This window comes from Epinephelus fuscoguttatus, linkage group LG8 (assembly GCF_011397635.1).
Source record: "Epinephelus fuscoguttatus linkage group LG8, E.fuscoguttatus.final_Chr_v1".
Lineage (NCBI taxonomy): Eukaryota > Metazoa > Chordata > Actinopteri > Perciformes > Serranidae > Epinephelus > Epinephelus fuscoguttatus.
In genome coordinates, this window is record NC_064759.1 from 19,426,086 (window position 1) to 19,446,158 (window position 20,073).

General features: G+C 40.5%; 2 protein-coding genes across 2 annotated transcripts; both read left to right on the forward strand.

Annotated features, from left to right (window-relative positions):
- The first annotated feature begins 980 nt into the window (after positions 1-980).
- Positions 981-14,838, forward strand: mrps15 (mitochondrial ribosomal protein S15). Its single transcript, XM_049583032.1, has 8 exons — positions 981-1,233; positions 7,975-8,043; positions 11,724-11,799; positions 11,932-11,980; positions 12,338-12,422; positions 12,539-12,597; positions 13,065-13,256; positions 14,565-14,838. Exons 1-8 carry the CDS (start codon positions 1,092-1,094, stop codon positions 14,670-14,672), a joined length of 780 nt encoding a protein of 259 aa, XP_049438989.1. The 5' UTR covers positions 981-1,091; the 3' UTR covers positions 14,673-14,838.
- Positions 14,839-15,915: 1,077 nt separating this feature from the next.
- On the forward strand, positions 15,916-18,516 carry LOC125892800 (cornifelin homolog). Its single transcript, XM_049583037.1, has 4 exons — positions 15,916-16,516; positions 17,467-17,620; positions 17,712-17,848; positions 18,092-18,516. The coding sequence occupies exons 2-4, from the start codon at positions 17,509-17,511 to the stop codon at positions 18,194-18,196; spliced, it is 354 nt and encodes a 117-aa protein (XP_049438994.1). The 5' UTR covers positions 15,916-16,516; positions 17,467-17,508; the 3' UTR covers positions 18,197-18,516.
- Positions 18,517-20,073: the final 1,557 nt, after the last annotated feature.

Consider the following 20,073-nt stretch of genomic DNA (forward strand, 5'->3'; position numbering starts at 1 on the left):
CCTTTCAAAAAAATACTTCTTCATGCCAAGGGGACACAGTTACAACATTGTCTTTGAATAGAAAAATGTAACTGTATAAACAGAGAAAAAAGGTTCTAACCGCTTCATCCTCTTGAGGGTTGCGGGGGGGCTGGAGCCTATCCCAGCTGACAGTGGGCGAGAGGCAGGGTACACCCTGGACAGGTCGCCAGACTATCGCAGGGCTGACACATAGAGACAAACAACCATTCACGCTCACATTCACACCTATGGACAATTTAGAGTTATCAATTAACCTAATCCCCAATCTGCATGTCTTTGGACTGTGGGAGGAAGCCGGAGTGCCCGGAGAGAACCCACGCTGACATGGGGAGAACATGCAAACTCCACACAGAAGGGCTCGAACCGGCAACCCTCTTGCTGTGAGGCGAGAGTGCTAACCACCACACCACCGTGCCGCCCGTGAAATATGACAGTGTATGTGAAATCATTACTCCTTGAGACAGCCTGTGGTGATGTCAGATAAAGTAGGACATCTTTTGGAATTTTTTTTAGACCATATCAGTCCAACTAAGTAAGTATTGTCTTTGTTTTTATTTTTTTATTTTTTATATATATATTTTTTTATTCATTTAAATAGGTTCTTTAAAGCATTACTACAATGAAATCCAATTTGGGAGTACTTATCCGTTTTTTTAATCAATGTAAACACCATCCTGATGTGCTGTTTTGCTAAAAGTTAACTGAGATTAGTGAGACACCATTTTTTAAAAAATTATTATTATTTACACAGATTTCGGTGTAACTGCAATATAGGCCTATCCTTTTAGTTGATTTAATGAATATTAAACTGTAAAAAGTGAATAAAATTCATTGAATTGGAACAAAAGCTTCCACGTTTACAGCTCATTTTCTACTCTCCTCTGTTTTGTCCCATCGATGTGATCTGGGATTGATAGCACAGCCTGGGTGTAACACTCCCCCATCCTCACTCAGCTAGTTTGGTCTAACTAAAATGGCGAGCCTCATGTAGGGGTCGAGAGTGATTACATGTCACATTTTCATCTCTTTTAGGTAGTTTATTTCCTACCGAGTGAGCTATCCTGGCAGCCATGTTCACAAACATAGCTCTGCGGACCGTCCTGAAGTCGTCAGTCGGTGTTTTGCGGGAGAGCGGCGCTCTGAGCTACGCCCGGTCACTGAAACCGTGGACATGCAGCTCGGCTTCGTTAGCAGGACCGACAGTCAGCTGTGGTGAGTGTAAAGTGGCAAGGATAACCTCAGGAAGATGACCACATGTGTTCAGAACATAGCAGGCAGATGCTTTTCATTATACCTGGCTGTTAACACCGTCCGTCTGTCCACACTAAGCCGGAGCATCGTTAGCTAGCATGCTAACACCAACGGTCACTGCTGACAGAGAGCTGCAGTGATGAGACGGTTGATAACGTCCCAGTCTCATTAGAGAACATTAATTATAGTGAGTGTTGTGGGCTGTTTGCCCCAAAAATGCAAATTTTCACTCGTTTCCTAGCTTAAACGTTATTAACCATGAACTAAAAACTATAATAATGAACGCAGCCAACGTTTTTTGTTTTTGTATTTATTTTTTAATTTATTTTTATTAACTTGAACAATTTAAAATTGCAATAATAAGGCACGTTCATCATAATTTCAAAGTTAATTGTCATGGAAATGTGTAGAAAGAAAAGAGAAAAACAAAGGGAGAAAAAGGGATGTCACCCAAAGCAAAGGAAAAAAATAAAATACTCAACAGAAAAAAATATATTCACAAAGATACAAATTTTAAATAATACACCACGAGTAATACAAAGTTATTTGGTCTTCAGTTAAAAGTGAACCATATTGTTTTCGTGGCCTGTTAATTTGTACAATTTTATAGAGCTGAGCAGCCAAACAGCATTCATGTCTTACTGTGACGTCACAATGTATATGTAGCCTATGCACAGATGATGTCATATATCACAACATATTTTATTATAAAGCGTAATATTTCAACCAATAGCCCAGGCTGTTATCTGCTTAAATCACCGAAATCAACAGGCTTGTATTTCGGACAGGCTTTTAATTCCTTTCATACAAAACTGTTACTCTTATTGTTTATCTTAACCAGTATGAATATTACTTGTATAAAAATAAGGTTTCAGATAATATATTAATTATAAATCATTCATGTGATCTACCTCTGACAGACAGTGTATCAGAGAGAGAGTGAGTTATGGCACTCAAGGATTACGGCACCAAGCATACAGACATAATGCCACTTTATCCCGTTAAAACAATACTCACAACTTGGATTAATTTTTATGAGAAACTCTATTGATTCTTTTGATCTGAGGACCCTTATGAACTAAAGGAATATGAATAACTTACAGGATCATCAAGGAATGAGCACATAATTTGAGGTAGCCCACATTCCGCTTTTATACATCCGAAGAACTTCTATTAAAAAAAAAAAACTGTTTAGCAACCAGACCAGGGGCTGATTCACAGATCTTTGTAGTATAAAGAGTTGCTCCTAGTGATGAAATTCCAAGAAAAGTCTTTTCTTAGAAGTTCCTCTTAAAGTGAAGACTAGGTCCTTGTAAAGATAAAAGTTTTTCACAGAACATCTTAGACCATAAAAGAGCTCCTAAGAACTGTTCAGAGCAGGGAGGAGGACCTTTAAGAGGCTTAAGAGTTTCTTAAGCAGAGGAGGAAATGGTAGAATGGTAGGACAGTAAGAAGTCAGAGAAATATTCCCCAAACACTGGATGACAGTGAGTAAATGAAATGCAACAGGTTGGATCGTGCAGGGGTAATACGTGTGGTTGATCTCAGTAGGGATACACACACATTTCCCACTTAACACTAGAAATAATATGATCACAACACGAAGATATTTGGAAAATTGGAAAACAGCAGTGATGACTTTGTTCTATCTCAGCCTTCCATCAGCAGTAATCACACTAAAACTAACAATCAGTACGTTTACATGGACAGTTTAATTCCACTTTTAATCGGAATGAAAGGGCATTCTGATTAAAAGCGGTCACGTAAACGGTCATTCCGATTGAAAAATAGTCATTCCGATTGAAAATTAAATCCAATTAAAGGGGGTGGTTTATTCCATTTGTCATTCCGAATGAAAGAATTTTGTGTGCATGTATACACTCATTCCTCTTTAAGTTCATTCCGGTCTTTCTGCGCATGCTCGTTTCCTTGCCCTTCTGGCGCGATGACGTATATAGAGCGTAAAGCAACGGGCTGAGATAGAGCAGTCGGACTCGTTGCACTCACCGGTTTCCACACGCCAAAGCACGGTCTTCTATCTCCCTTCTCCTCCTCAACAGATGAAGCATTAGCAGAACAAGGTTGTTGTTGTACTGTTGCTTCAAGAATATAAGCAAAACACACCCGAAAAAGGCACTAAGAACGGCATCGTCAATCATCTTGTTATCCGGAGCGAGGATTACAGTGTTTTCTTCCGGTAAACGTAAACATGTAACATCCGCCCTGCCCCCTATCCAATCAGAAACCTTCCCTGCCCCAAACCTTGCGCGGATCTGAATAAAGGCAATTAAACCGATCCCCCGTGTAAACCCTCATTCGGAGGATTCTCATGTAAACTACCAGGAAAAACTTTAATTCCGAATGATTTCATTCAGATTTATTTCATTCTGAATGAGAAGCCATCATGTAACCGTAGCCACTGACAAAGCTTTCACAGTCAGCAGTTCATTTCATTTCCACTGGGTGTCCACACCATGCAAGCTCACAAAGGGCCGTGTCTTTGACAACCAATCACATCAGTTAAACGAATGCATCATAACAAGCAACAGGGTCAAACACACCTCTGCACTAAGGTAAAAGTTTCTGTCCCTTCCTTGCTCTCAGTTTCTGTTGCTCTGAGAACTTAAGTCACTCCTAAGCTTGGACTCCATATTACCAGTTATTAGGCTAAGCTAGGAGCTCTGTGAGAGTGTTCTTAGGATGTCTGCGGCCCCAGGCCTCTAATTGAGACAGGTGTTTGTCAAAATCTGTAGCCACACCGGGCTTGTAAAAGGGACTCGGTGTTTCACTGGGTCTAGGCTTTTAATTGAAGATTTACGGTAGTTTAGATCATGTCTAATAGGCCGAGCCTTCCCTTGGTGGTGTATTTAACATGTCTACATTTTTTACATTTAACATATTTCCAACGCAGCTATTCAGATGAAAATTACACCAGATATTGATATTAACTGAGTAAGACTACACAGATAATGACATTATAATATTTCACTCCATAAAAAAGTTATTGAACACACTAACTGAGATGTATAAAAACTTGGTGGAGAAGCCTTTGTTTAAATGCCAGCTTTAAAGTTGCTTCTTGTATGAAGACGTCAGTCACACACGGTGTTCAGATGGGACTTTGGTCCATTCTTGCAGTTTTATAATCCAGGAGATTCTGAGGGCCGGCTGGTGAATCTTGATCTTCAGCTTCTTTCAAAAAATGAGGTTTAAGTCTGGTGGTTGACTGGGCCATTCTGACACCTTTATTTTCTTCCACTGGAACCATTTGAGAGTCTCGTTTACAGTTTGGTTTCGATGGTTGTCTTCCTGGAAGGTCATCCTGCATCTCATCCTCAACGTCCTGATGTATGGCAACATTAATCCTTTTTTTTTTTTTTTTTTTTTTTCAAGATATTTTTGGGGCATTTTAGCCTTTAATTGACAGGACAGATGAGTGTGAAAGGGGGAGAGAGAGAGAGAGGGGGAGTGACATGCAGCAAGGGGCCACAGGCTGGACTCAAACCCGGGCCGCTGCGGCAACAGCCTTGTACATGGGGCACCTGTTCTACCCACTAAGCCATCAGCGCCCCGGCAACATTAATCCTAAGAAATCCCCAGTACTTGGCATATGTGTCATATACAGAGTGATGGCATGACACGTTGTGCTATTTGCAGAAAAGTCCTTCTGCACCATGTTCTCCTAGTAATCTACAAGCCTCTCCAAATGTTGTGTAACAAACCTAAAATGAACTTCTGGGCAAAACAATATGATGGAGGAAGAGCAATGGCTCTGAATATGACCTTAAAAATACCACACCTGCAGTGTAATTTGAAAGTAGAGGCACTATGGTATTGGGCTGTTTGTCTTCCATTGGCACCGGCCAAATCCAAATGATCAAAGGGAAGATGAACAGACCCATGGACTAGCAATTCCTTGAGATGAATCTGTTGCCATCCACCAGGAATGTGAGGATGCAGTAGGACTTTCCAACAAGAAGACAACAATCCAAAGCATACTGCAAATCAGACTCTCAAGTTTCAAGAGGAAGTAAATTAAGGTGTTGGAATGGCCAAAACTTTGTCAAATATTTGTGGCAGAAGCTAAGGATCAAGATCCACCAGCTGGCCCTCAGAATCTTCTGGATTTAAAGACTGTCTGTGTAGAAGAATGAATCAAAATACCATCTGAACACTGTGAGAGACTGATGTCTTTATACAGGAAGCATAATAAAAGCTGGCATTGAAACAAGGTTTTCTAAATACATTTCAGTTAGCGTGTTCAGTACCTTTTTCCTGTGTTGTTCCACTTTATTGCACATAAGTTTTTATGGATTGAAATGTCATGATTTCTTTATCCGTGTAGTTTCATTGAGTTAATACCAGTATCTGGTGTAAATTTCATGTGAATAGCTGCATTGGAAATATGTTTGATGATGGAAACATTGACATGTTGAATATTTATTCCCCCACTGCATCAGTTTCTTCTTTCCTAGTACGTTATAATGGGGATTACACATTCTCTCAGACTGTATTTTCAGCCTGCCACAACATATATTTTCTGCTCTATCATGCACAGATGATGCCATATGATAAAGGTTTTTGTTTTATATGTACTACAGATCTTGCCAAGTTAGCGTTGGTTACACATTCTGTCAGACTGTATTGGCACAAAATGTGTCCCCTCTATAATGTGCAGTCTCTGCCCCACCTTCAAGTGTTCAACCAAAACCAACTGCTCGTCCACAAAAACAGAACATTATAACATTAATGACAACATGATTTGTTACAGGGTTATTGTATTTGACTGCATTAGTTTATGCGAGTAGTAAGATCAGATAATATAGTACTCATTGCATTTAGCAGAAGAGCAATATGGTCAAACCAAACAGTGCAACTTCAGAACCAAAGGAAAAGCTGAATCAGTATGCTGACAAATAAATGGTGGGGACAGGACAAAATTAGACGACAAAAACCTTTAGTGCACAGTTCAGAAGAAGATCAGCTAACATCTCTCTCCTATCTGAGTCTTTGTGGGAAGCCTTTGGTGAGATAACGCAGATAAGTGATTCCAAAAATATGTTTTCTCTCATTAGTGATAACTCTTGGTAATCACAGGAAGAAGGCCACTGAGAATATCTTATCTGCTGATGTGTGTTTTCAAAGTGTTGCATCCAGATTGCAGCCTACGCTCAGAAACATACAAAAATGTTTAAATACCTGAGAACACCTGCAGTTTTAAAGAAGTTGATAAATGTTCTCAACCTAGTATGGACCTGTCTCTGCAGCATACAAATTGTGTTATTTCTAACTTCAGAGTGTTCATGAGCATGTGTTAGTCTGTTTTATCTGATGCACCATATCGTGTGTCATCACCATCATATCAAGAGCATCTAGAGCAGGGTTACTTTCATTTCCCCTTCAAGTCTGCTCGAATGTGATAACTGGTTTTCACACTGTTGCATCTATATTTCACAGATGCACCAAACCTCCAAACAGGCCCACTTACAAAAAAGTTGGCTTCTTCTTCTCCTCAACTTGAGAACAAACGCAGGGAAATCATGAATCAGATGTCTATAGATTATAGTTGTAGTTGGTGTACAGTTGCTAATCTGAGTACAGCACTGTCTCACAGAAATTACATCACTGATAATATAAAAAATAAAATGTGTCCGGCCTCGCAAATTAGTTTCATTGCAGCTGCCAAGAAAACTTTGTGTGAATTGTTCTAATGTGTGTAGAGCGCAGAGAACAGCTGCAGTGCACCACGAATATTATCCCACAACTGAAGCATCAGTGTTTCAAGGAAATGACAGCATTTGGTGTTTTAATGATACTGATATTGAAAACCACTTTGCTCGCAGCATCTGATATGTGCGTACTTGTGTTTTATCGGGGGTGTGGGACGGCCTTCTTTAACAGATTATCTCAGTCGTGCTCTTCAAATCATGCAGCTCAAAGAGTTGCATCAGCATCCTGTAACTTTCCTCTCACAGAACAGAGGAGAAATATTTCACATGCAGCGACGGAGGACATCATCCCAGCTGTGCTGAGTGGCATGATGCAAATAAAAATGCGTGGTGTTGGGTTTTCCTCACACACAGGAGTGATGAAAGGATCGCTCAGACTTTACTTCTGATCAGAAATGAATAGTTGTCTACTTGCAATGGTGGCAAATTTAGGATAGGCTCAGATTCTGTAAGGATGAGTGAGGTAGAAAATCTATAAAAGGCAGTATAGGCCTCTGTGGTGCTTGTCCTGTAGATGGCTCATTTATTTGCCTACATTCTTGGCTATTACATAGGCTTACACTCATTCTTAAAAGATCGTCACTCCAGCTTTTGTGCTACTTATTTTGTGTCTTTGTGAGCAAGAGATTTCCACATCTTGACATACAAACCAGCTTTGTGAAGGTCACAACGTTTTTGTGTCACAGATGTCTCGATTCACTTCAGTGTAACTTGTAGCATTGTGTGACGTTTCCAACTACGTAACAGTCAGCTTTTACTGGCAGCCACTCATCCTTTGTTGAGGCAATGTGATGTTTTCCATTAGATCATGTCACAAGTTTTGTTATTGATTCACCTATTCTTCAGGCACCAACATTTTGGGCCTCTTCAGAGCTCAAACTAGCGACGATGTCTGAGTTGTTTTTCTTTTGTTGGTTTCATCATTCCCTCCACTCACGACACATTTCTAATTACTTTTCCTCTCTCTCCTCAGTTGCAGGTAGTTTTGCTGTTCCACCACCAATGAGACATTATGCTGGGGCTGCAAAGAAAAGGAGGACGGGTATGTTATGAAGCTGCTCTGTCTTCAAATCATGTATTGACATTATTTTAAACATATACTGTACAGGATTTTCCTTAAAACAAAACAATGTATAGACTCATACAAAGTAATCCCTCTCAATCATCACTCATGACACATTAAGTGTGTGGTAGTATATTTTTCTGCAGAGACTCTGGCTGTATTTTCTTATATTCTTCTTATTTTCTGTGCTCACGACATTTATGAGCGTGTTCTAGGGCTGGGTGATATGGTCAAAAATTCATATCTGGGTATTGTCAGGCTAAAAGGCGATACACGATATGTATCTTGGCATTTTCCTCAAAATGGGCTCCATGTTCAGTTGCAAGTCAAAGCCACATTTGAGATGTCAGAAGCACTTTTATAAAAACAGACTGTGATCTAAATAAAATGCAAAGACGAGGATGTTATTCCCCTGTTTGAAAATATGCAGCTGCACAACAGCTGTTGTCCTAAATCCGAAAAAAAAAAAAAAAACTAAACTAAACAACATGTAAATGAAAATTATGTAAACTAAAAAGTAGGGCTGCACGTTAACGTTTTTGGACATGGCACTGGAGCTACAGAGGGTTAAAGGTTTGCAGCACAGGACACAAAACTATAACATGACCATAAAAGTATCAAGTAGGTTTGAAACAATTCAAAATCTACAGTACAGGCCAAAAGTTTGGACACACCTTCTCATTCAATGTGTTTTCTTTATTTTCATGACTATTTACATTGTAGATTCTCACTGAAGGCATCAAAACTATGAATGAACCCATGTGGAGTTATGTACTTAACAAAAAAAGGTGAAATAACTGAAAACATGTTTTATATTCTAGTTTCTTCAAAATAGCCACCCTTTGCTCTGATTACTGCTTTGCACACTCTTGGCATTCTCTCCATGAGCTTCAAGAGGTAGTCACCTGAAATGGTTTTCCAACAGTCTTGAAGGAGTTCCCAGAGGTGTTTAGCACTTGTTGGCCCCTTTGCCTTCACTCTGCGGTCCAGCTCACCCCAAACCATCTCGATTGGGTTCAGGTCCGGTGACTGTGGAGGCCAGGTCATCTGCCGCAGCACTCCATCACTCTCCTTCTTGGTCAAATAGCCCTTACACAGCCTGGAGGTGTGTTTGGGGTCATTGTCCTGTTGAAAAATAAATGATCGTCCAACTAAACGCAAACTGGATTGGATGGCATGTCGCTGCAGGATGCTGTGGTAGCCATGCTGGTTCAGTGTGCCTTCAATTTTGAATAAATCCCCAACAGTGTCACCAGCAAAACACCCCCACACCATCACACCTCCTCCTCCATGCTTCACAGTGGGAACCAGGCATGTGGAATCCATCGGGGCGCCTTTTCTGCGTCTCACAAAGACACGGCGGTTGGAACCAAAGATCTCAAATTTGGACTCATCAGACCAAAGCACAGATTTCCACTGGTCTAATGTCCATTCCTTGTGTTTCTTGGCCCAAACAAATCTCTTCTGCTTGTTGCCTCTCCTTAGCAGTGGTTTCCTAGCAGCTATTTGACCATGAAGGCCTGATTCGCGCAGTCTCCTCTTAACAGTTGTTCTAGAGATGGGACTGCTGCTAGAACTCTGTGTGGCATTCATCTGGTCTCTGATCTGAGCTGCTGTTAACTTGCGATTTCTGAGGCTGGTGACTCGGATGAACTTATCCTCAGAAGCAGAGGTGACTCTTGGTCTTCCTTTCCTGGGTCGGTCCTCATGTGTGCCAGTTTCGTTGTAGCGCTTGATGGTTTTTGCGACTCCACTTGGGGACACATTTAAAGTTTTTGCAATTTTCCGGAGTGACTGACCTTCATTTCTTAAAGTAATGATGGCCACTTGTTTTTCTTTAGTTAGCTGATTGGTTCTTGCCATAATATGAATTTTAACAGTTGTCCAATAGGGCTGTCGGCTGTGTATTAACCTGACTTCTGCACAACACGACTGATGGTCCCAACCCCATTGATAAAGCAAGAAATTCCACTAATTAACCCTGATAAGGCACACCTGTGAAGTGGAAACCATTTCAGGTGACTACCTCTTGAAGCTCATGGAGAGAATGCCAAGAGTGTGCAAAGCAGTAATCAGAGCAAAGGGTGGCTATTTTGAAGAAACTAGAATATAAAACATGTTTTCAGTTATTTCACCTTTTTTTGTTAAGTACATAACTCCACATGTGTTCATTCATAGTTTTGATGCCTTCAGTGAGAATCTACAATGTAAATAGTCATGAAAATAAAGAAAACGCATTGAATGAGAAGGTGTGTCCAAACTTTTGGCCTGTACTGTATGTGGGGGGAGTTAAGAAGTCGTTATCCATGGTCTTTCAAATGAATCTGGTGCTGGAAAATGATTTAAATCTTTATCTATCTAGGCTGTAAGATAAGATCTTATTTATGCACACAGCATCACCAAAGAGGCTGAGGGAGACACTTTGTCCTCATTATATATCAAACGTCTGTGTTGTCGCTGTATTTTTAATCAGATCTGTCGCCTGTATCCATGCATTTCATTTATCTGACAGACTGATTTAGCATAGCACGTGCAACATATGACCGATGTCACACTGTAGACTAATTAAAAGACATATTAAACAGAGGAGCAACTCTGTGTCTCTTTTAGTGTTGCTGGAGAACTTGAGCGTGTACACACACAGCGCTCAGCTGAGGTCGAGGCTTTACAAATGGTAGCAACCAGATGCCAGACAGTAAGCAGCATGTATCCAAAAGACACACAGCATATAAAGCGAGGTGAAACGACAAACGAGAGTGAATCTGGGGTTGGCCTTTACTTTCACTTTTGCAAGCAAGCATGTTTATAAATACTGAAACTGATTTTAGGAAACTGACAATTCTCTATAGTGAATATTTAAGTGCTCAATTTTCATCCACTAGGGTTGGGTCGGTTCTCGGTAATACCAATTCGGTCCGGTACTCGGTCTTGGACCAGGTTTTATTTTTTGAGACCGACCGGACCGCATACTCGGGCAGAGCGGACACCGCGGAGGTCCGCCTGGTAAAAGTGGACGTCCGCAAGCCCTGTGCGCGCAAAGCACAACTGCGCGGACTCCGCTCCGCGCACCAGTGTCACACAAAAGACTGTTTGGCATGTATTTTTCACATCGCAGGGATTTTTCACGGACATTTTACACGGAGTCCGCTCCGCTTAGTACGCCCGAGTCTGTGAGCACCTGTGTCTGCCTCTTCACCAAGCGCACAGCAAGCAGAAGAGAGAGGGGGTGGGGCGGGGACTGAGCTAGGAGGTGTGAGCGCGCATGCGCCTCTACTGCAGCCTGGAGTTTGTTTAATAGTGACGGGGAGTCGATAATGGCGGACAATTTAGTCTTGACGAAATCAAAGAATGCGCCACTATTGCAACACTTTGGCTTTGAGCCAGACGAAGGGGGCAACCCTTGTTTGCACTGATTGAGTAAGCTGCAAAATTTATTTGTAAGGATTTAAAGACACAACGTGTTACTGTCACTTTGTTGTCCTGAGGTCGTTTTTTTTTTTTTTTAATTTTATTTTAAATGAGTCAATTGCGCCCCCAAGTGGCGAAAATCCGGTATTACCGACTTGATGCGTTTTTTTTTTTACAAAAACCGGACCGTTTGGGGGTTTTTTTTCTCATACCGACCCAACCCTATCATCCACACATTTTGTATCTTCCAGCCTTTGAGAGTCAGCTCAGTGACCTTCCTCCAACACTGCTGAAGATGGATTACGCAGTTGTGCCCCTCGCTCAGACGTAAACACACATTTATACTATACCATACATGAAATTAGTAAAATAAAATGTATATTTGTAGTTCATTATCAATTTGCATTCTTATTTATTATTATTATTACTTCTAACACGCGTGTATTTTTCTGTTGACAGGACTGATGATGTCGTCAAAAGACTTCTGTCATTGGAGTTGGCGAGTCATGTGAGTTCTCATGTCCCCTCTGATCACCTCGTCATGTTGTACTCTGTTTTCTAGTAATTTTGACTACAACGACTACGTTTCCTGAAATGTACACTGACACAGCACTTTTAGAAAGTAGAACTGGGGCGCCCAGTAGCTCTGTGGGCAGAGGGGGCGTCCCATGTACAAAGGCAATGTCCTTGTCACAGCGGCTGTGGGTTTGACTCCAGTCTGTGGCCCCTTGTTGCATGTCACTCCCCCTCTCCCTCACCCCCTCACACTTAATACTGTCGTGTTGATTGAAGGCAAAAAGCCCAAAAAATCTTTAAAAAAAAAAAAAGAAAAAGAAAGTAAACAGGCATGTGTTCACGTCTTCAGAGTGAAAAACTGCAGCTGAAAAAGGAGCAGCTGGTCGCTAAAGTCCAGAGGGATGAGAATGACCGCAGCTCAGTGGAAGTCCGGGGTGAGTTGTGTTTCTTCAGTGTTTTACAAAGTGTTTTCACTGAAATGCAAAGATAGGATGTAGCATATTTAACCTGTATATTGACTCAGCCCCTCTTTTAATGTCTTCTCCCTCAGTGGCTCTTTTGACTGCAAGAATCCGCAACTATCAGGAGCACTTGCAGAAACACCACAAGGTGAGCGAAGGAGCAGAATCAGCATCATTTTTCTCCCTTGCAAGCTACGCAGGAAGGCTGTGGACAGGTTTAAAAAAAAAAAAAAAAAAAAAGAATCTTAGATGACGTATTGTGTCGTGGGTTAACTTTCATGTATGAATACGTCTCTCCACATTTCCTCTCTGCCTTCCTTTGGTGTGAGGCATGTGTGAGCTACAGGATATCCTGTTTACTCCCCCACATTCAATAAGAACATGCTTAGCACGGTCATGGTTGGAAATTTCCACGTTACATCATACACGAAACATGGCTGACACAGATAGAGCATAGTATAGTGTTTCTCTGACCTGTTTCTGTGTTGCATTTGTAATTAAGTAACTCCTCATATGCAGATATAAGGTATAAACAAGGCTGCAACTGGTGTCCTCACTTCCTCACATTTAACCCTGTTTGAGTCATACAATGTTTTATATGTTACTTCATTCCAGGACAAAGCCAACAAGAGACGGATGCTCATGGCTATTGACCGCAGGAAAAAGCTTTTAAAAAATCTGAGGTTGGTCAATTATGACTCCTTTGAGAAAGTGTGCGAGCAGCTGGGCATCACTTACACCTTCCCTCCAGAGTACTACAGAAGGGCCACTCGGCGCTGGCTGGCCAAGAAGGCCCTCTGCATTAAGGTAGCAAACACATGACCCCTTTACTCTGTTGAATTATACATTTTTTATGTGCGATATACAGTTATTTTCATTTGCAGCGTATGATAATGTCATCCATTGGGCATTAAAGGAGTGCTTCACCTGCAAAATGATGATGTGTATATCAATCACTAGAGCTGCCCCCTAACAGTCGACCAGAAAGGTCATTAGTCAGCAAGATTTCAGCGGTCGCAAATGTGAAACTCTTTCAGGAGCTGCGCCTTGTCATAATGAAAACCTATATGACTGGACCATGTGGGAATTTAATTTGAAAGGACAGACACAGGAAGTGGCCACGCTCAGCTGTCAGAGAGAAGTCACATTAATTTCCAGGGCTGGTACCTGTGGTTATTCCACAGGCTAGTTAATAACACGTCGGGCAGGAAATCCAAAGTGTGGGATCATTTTGAGAAGGTGAAGGATGAACCCAAGGTGATATGTAAACTCATCTTCATTGGTCGACTACAAACATGACGTATCATCTGAAACATGTCAGTAGCTACATGCCCATTAGCCACTTAGCACAATCATTACTGCTTTGCCGACAGCGTCATTAACAGGCGGCTCGCTCAGTGTGTGACGTGCACTTGTAGATAAAATATAGGCCTATATTAATGAAGGTTCATTAGTACGGTTTGTATTTCTCTGTAATGTAGCACAGTGTTAACAATGTTACTGATACTATTCTTTCTCACACCTTCAACTCAAACCATTGTGTTGCCCCGCCCAAAATATATCATTTCATAATTAAATTAATATCATAAACATGCAGGGGACTAGTCGACTAATGGAACTAAATGACAATATGGGTCGACTAGGAAAATTCTTCGTCGGGGGCAGCCCTATCAATAACTCACTGTAAAAATTAGCCTGACTCCTGTCTGACTGCCTGTCCTCTGTGGGACAGATGTAAAGCTCTAGGTAGCCCTGCACTAACATGATCAACTTTTCCATATTTATCGGACTGAATATTTACAGAAGAAGTGAAAAATATCTGTCGGCTGTGATTGGTTTGTAACGTGACTCCTGTCTGATTGCTGAGCGTGGCCTCTTCCTGTGTCTGTCCTTTCAAATTAAATTCTAATATTTGCTCCACTATTAGGGGGCAGCCCTAGGGTGAAGCTTTAACCCTTAACAAGACTTTGATTCCACTCTTATAAAACAACAGTGCATATTGTGTCAGAGAGTGGTACTCAAGCTTTCTGTAGGTTGATGTGTAGACTCATCTAACTGACTGATGGTGTTAGTTTGTGCCTCCACTGACACTTGGCCGTATGTGTCTCTTCTCAGGTCTTCAAAGAAGTGCAGAAACAGAAGGCAGAGGAGCGGCTGCAGAAGAAGCAAAGTTTAGCCTCTACAGGCACCGAGGCAGCCAAGATGACAGACTCTCAGACCTGATAGAAGACAATATTCTGTATATAACCCCAACGTCTCTACTTTTACACCTTCAGATGTGTGGCATCGCTCCCTTTTTCATGTGTTATCCTCACATAATGTTGTTTTCTTTTGCCTTCAAGTTCATTCAGGTCAGAATTAAATGGAAATAAAATGTCTCAGAAAGTTATATTCAAACTTTGGAAGTGTATTTGTACTGAAATATATGACTATCAGATGTGTTTTGGATTAATCTGCACAAAATGTGAGGCAGTCATTGATCTCACTTAAAGATGTATTAGCTGAAGGAACTCCAGTGACTAGATCATTCGGAAAAAAAATATTTTACTCTATTTCCAACAATATGGAGTTGAGCTCAGAGCCGAATCACAGAACACCACTGCTGCATCACTCTCTATGGGCTGAACATGTGTCCGCTATGATGCACCTCTGGCCACGATGTCAGAACTGGTATTTTTCCATTAGCTGTCAAAGGCAATTTCCCAATCTTTCATCATTTATCAGACTTATAAAGCACTTAGATGTTTCTCCAACAATTGATTACGTAATGTTAAATAAGAAGCAATCGCAGTTGAAGGAGTTCTCTGCATTTTTCTGCTGGCCTTGTGCAGACTTTGTGAGTTCACATTATGCCAAAACCTGTCATGCAACTTTAAGAGCATGTGGTGATGTTACAATATGGTTCACATTTTTTAAACACTACTTGATCGTCTCAAGGTCAAGTGATTATGGACAAAGGGCTCTTAAATAGCGACAACACAGGAGTAAGAAGCAGTACATGTACAGGATGATGACTCCACAGCAAATTGCTGCAAAGAATAAGACATTTGAGATGCTTATAGCGTTGCATTTTAGTTGTAACTAACTAACCAGGAATAGATTGAAAAAAAAAAAAGCTCTTAGTGGTTAGAGCAGGCACCCCATGTACAGAGGCTCAGTCCTCAATATAGCGGCCCAGGCTCAAATCCGGCTTGCTGCCCTTTGCTGCATGTCATTCCCTCTCTCTCTCCTCTCTTCACACTTGGCTGTCCTGTCCATTAAAGGCAAAAAGCCCCAAAAAATCATCTTCAAAAAAATCTCTTTTTCAAGGGTGTCCTGATTAAGACAGGTAGCAGCACAAATCACACAACTGCAGACAATAAAACTAAAGTTTGCAACTGATACCAAGCCGAGGGAGCAGCATACTAGCAAAACAAGTCATGGGATTGATCCAATACAACTTGACCTCAAACTACGGCCCTTGCAATTAACCACACAGTCATCATTTAACGTCATATCTGCTGGATGACGAAACAATAAGTTGCAGAAGTATCCGCATCACTACTTTATTACTGTCCCCAAGACAACTAATGCAGCTCTGTGTGCACAAAACATTTTGCTTCCCTGTGGGGTTTAGGTCAGTCAAAAAGCAAGATTTTGCAGCTGCAAGTTTGTCGTGGCTCTTGTGTGAAACCATCCCCCTTTGCAAACCTCAAGCTATGAGACAACAAGGATGTGATGCATTTTGGGTGTTTATGAAAGCAGGGTCTAAACAATTCTGACAGCTGCGTGAATTCTCTGAACTGTGCTGAACTGAGAAACTAATTCGTAGCTTTCCCCTCCAAACAGTGACATGTTCCAGTGATCTATCTCTTCATGATTACAGCCACCGTCGGCCTCAAAGCAGAGCAGAAGTTCTCGTTAATGGTCGGAGTTTATCAGTCAATCACCACAGATCTTTGTCATCTTCAGAAGCAGCAGTTTGTTGGCAAACCAGCGTTTCACAGCTCGAGTTCGTCAGTTTCCTGTGTGGTGTGCAGCAGCTTGTCACTTAGATCAGGAGGAGCACACACTGACACAGTCTTCTGGTAAGTGACACCTTTTTTTCCCTCTCGCAGTAGATTTACTCAAGAATTTACTATTAACTTACTTAAACTGATATTACTCATAAACCATATTTGCAAATCATTCATAGTTTGTACTTTACAAGTTATGCTTTCACTGTAAACTCCTGACAGTACAACAAGATTACAGCCTGATGCATTTCTAGGTCAAGTCAAACCTTCACATTTAGAATTATAGCATTCTTTAAATTGCTGCAGACCTTCAAGTTGAGTCTTTCAAGTTTGTGAGACGAGTACTGAAAATATTGTCTGACCAACATAAGTAGCTGAGTTGTCACACGCTGACTGTGCTGAGAAGGATTTTTTAAAATACAAGTATATTCCTGTTTAAGAACCACGTGAAACGATGTTGGTGAGGATTCTCAGTCATCAAGGTCATGGAAGTCTGACTTGCTGTATCGTAGACAGCTGGATTTTCTTGAGTTTCTTGAAGACGCTGAACTGGACCGAAGTCTCTTGGATGGGAGGTGAAACGTCTTCAAGAAAGTCATGCAAGTCCAGTTGTCAACGATATGGCACTTAAAACATGTGAAACAATTATCAAATCATTTGTGTGGAAATCACGAAAGCTCCTAAAGCTGAAAAACTAGTGTGTTGTTTTGTGTTAAGGAAGAAGTCCCTGAAACGTTTGATGATACATTATATGTTTTGCAGGTAGACTTGTAAATGCTAATTATAAATGCTGTGAATGCTGTCTTAGAGTTATTTTCCAATGGAAAGCACTGGAATATATGTACTGATGCGTCAAATGACATTTCCCTCTCTGTCAGTACATAGCGTTAAATGTCAGCACGTGTGGAAAATTTAAAAAACAATAATTGTGGCACATGGAAGGATTTATTCAGGTCTTTCCTCCTGCAGCAAACTGTATGTCTGCTTAATTCCACTGCTAACAGCTGAATGTGTTCCTATAGGTTGCTAAAGCAAAGGCAAAACAGCAAATCCAGTTATCCAAAATGTCGAACCCAGTGGTCACCCATCAACCAGGCGCTGGCGGCTACGGGACAAATGTCCAAACAGGAGAGTGGAGCTCGGGCCTGTGCTCCTGCTGCAGTGACTTGGTTGTCTGTGAGTATCATTCAGGGTGCTTGAAATCTGTTCAATGTTTCTCCAATTCTCTTTTCAAATATTCACAATGAAATACACTGTCGTTGTGCAGGTGCTCTTGGTTGTTGCTGTCCACTTATATTGAGCTGCTACACAGCGAATAAGTATGGTGAAAGCTTCTGTTTGGGTTGTGTGCCAGGAGGCATGACAGCCCTTAGGACTCATATGAGACTGACCTATGGTATTCAGGTGAGTTACTCATATGCATTATATTCCAAAGTCAGAAGAAGACAAAGCTTTTGTTTTGTGGTGGTGTTTCATGCAACAAGTTTCACACAGGAACACTGACCCGCTCTTATGAAAGACAGAGATTTCATAAACATAGGAAATGTTGGGTGTTCCCTGCAGTTGAGAAACCTAAACTGCGGTAGATTTCTTCATAGAGGGCTGACGTTCCCTTTTGTGATTTTGTTTTAAATCTTTTAACCATAGGGAACAATAACCAACGACGCCTTGATGACCTTTTTCTGTGGGATATGCGAGGTGTGCAGGATGGCGCGAGAAATCCGCATCAGGAACGGAGACGTTTCAACTTAAGAAGACGAAGGCTTCTGGTCCACTATATAGACACAGTATGCTCTGTCTGTTGACGATGTCCTGCTATTGTGGAAGTAATTTGTTTTTTCCTGTAGCAGGTGTAGCTTTCATACAGACAACAAAGAAGGAGCGGCTAATGAGTTATGCAATTCAATGAATTTAATTTTTGTTACCTGTAGCCTTACATGTACATCTAATTGTGCGACAGTTAGTGCGAGCACTTATCTGCGTCACTGTAAATAAAATGCTTTGTTCATGATTGATGACATTTGAGCATGCACCATTTTGTACAAGATTGTCAATAAAAACAAAATATATTATGTGATGTTATTTCATTTGCCTCTTAAATGTCAAGTGTGTATGTGGGATTCAGTGCCATCTAGAGGTAAAGTCGTAGATTGCAACCACATGACACTTCTCCCATGTGTGTAGGAGAACTACAGTGACCGATACAAAAACACGAATGGCCCTGTGTAGAGCAAGTGTTTTGTTTATCCATTCTGGGCTACTGTTGAAACAATATAGTGTATCAGGTAAATAACATAAGAATAAATGTAATAATATATTTTTTACCAGATTTATGGGCAGTATACAGTGACATAGCAAAGATGCCAGAGTGAGCTGGTTTCTGGTTAGTATACAAAACCTACAACGTTGAGAACATGAACTGAACCCATACTGTTAATTCATACCCTAATCTCCCATATCCATATAGTTCTCCCACCCTAATCTCTCAAGACAAATTCTGCAATTTACATTGTAAAAAAAGTTTGGGTTTTTTTTACTGATGGATTTCCAGATTGCTCCCACCCTTACTCAAAATGATAATAATAAAATAAATATTTAAACTTAAACATCAGACACACATAGAAAATGATAACAGTAATATGATAAGGGAAATAAATAAATAAGACAGAATAAATAATAAAATAAAATACCATTAAAAATAAATAATAAAATAAAATAAAATAGAATAAAAATAAAAAGAGAAGAAATTAAAAAAAAAAAAAACTTCATAAAGGGCTTCCAGGTCTTGTTGAAGGATTTACAAGTATATCCAAGGGAAAATCTAATCTATTCAATTTTGAGGTTAGGATACACCATTCAACCCAAATCATAAACCTGGAGGGAATCCCAATGGAAGAATCTGATTTGTTTCTTTACTACACCAAAACTCAAAAGTAAACATCTCCATAGTTGCCAAAAATGTTTGCGAGAGTGCAGGTCTTTTGATGTAGACCACTCATGTTTTTTAGAAATGTCAGAAAATAACTGTATTTTGGGAAACACCAACAACGAAGGACCAATGGCTAACTATTGTGGAAGAAATCTTTTTCATGGAGAAATTAGCACATACTGAGACAACAAGAAGCATAACTAGAAAGAAAATTAGAAAAATGGACTCTATACAAGACTCAAAATAAATAGATACACTGATCCTTAAGGCTGTAAAATGTGTATTCACCCAAGCAGTTTTGTTTCATTAGCACTTATTATTTTAAATTATTTCATTATTCTGTTGTAACTGACATGTCAATGTCACAAAAATAGTTTTCATAAAGATTTAAGTGGGGGGAAAAAAGACACAAAATAGTGACCTCCGTAGAGCAGTACTTTATGTAGATATAAATGCACACTAAATTTGACACACTGGACCTTTAGTGTAGGAGATTATGATGTGCTGAGCCACCAGAACAGATGAGTATTGTGTGTGTTATTTGGTGAAAAGGAATGTGCTCATAAATCAGTGGTTCCCAGCCTTTGTGGCTGGTGACTACATGAGAAACAGTCCTTAGCATGGACATCTGTTGAGATATCAACATTTCAACATCAGCATTTTAGCGACAGAATGAGTAACAGAAAGTCATTTCCTTTTT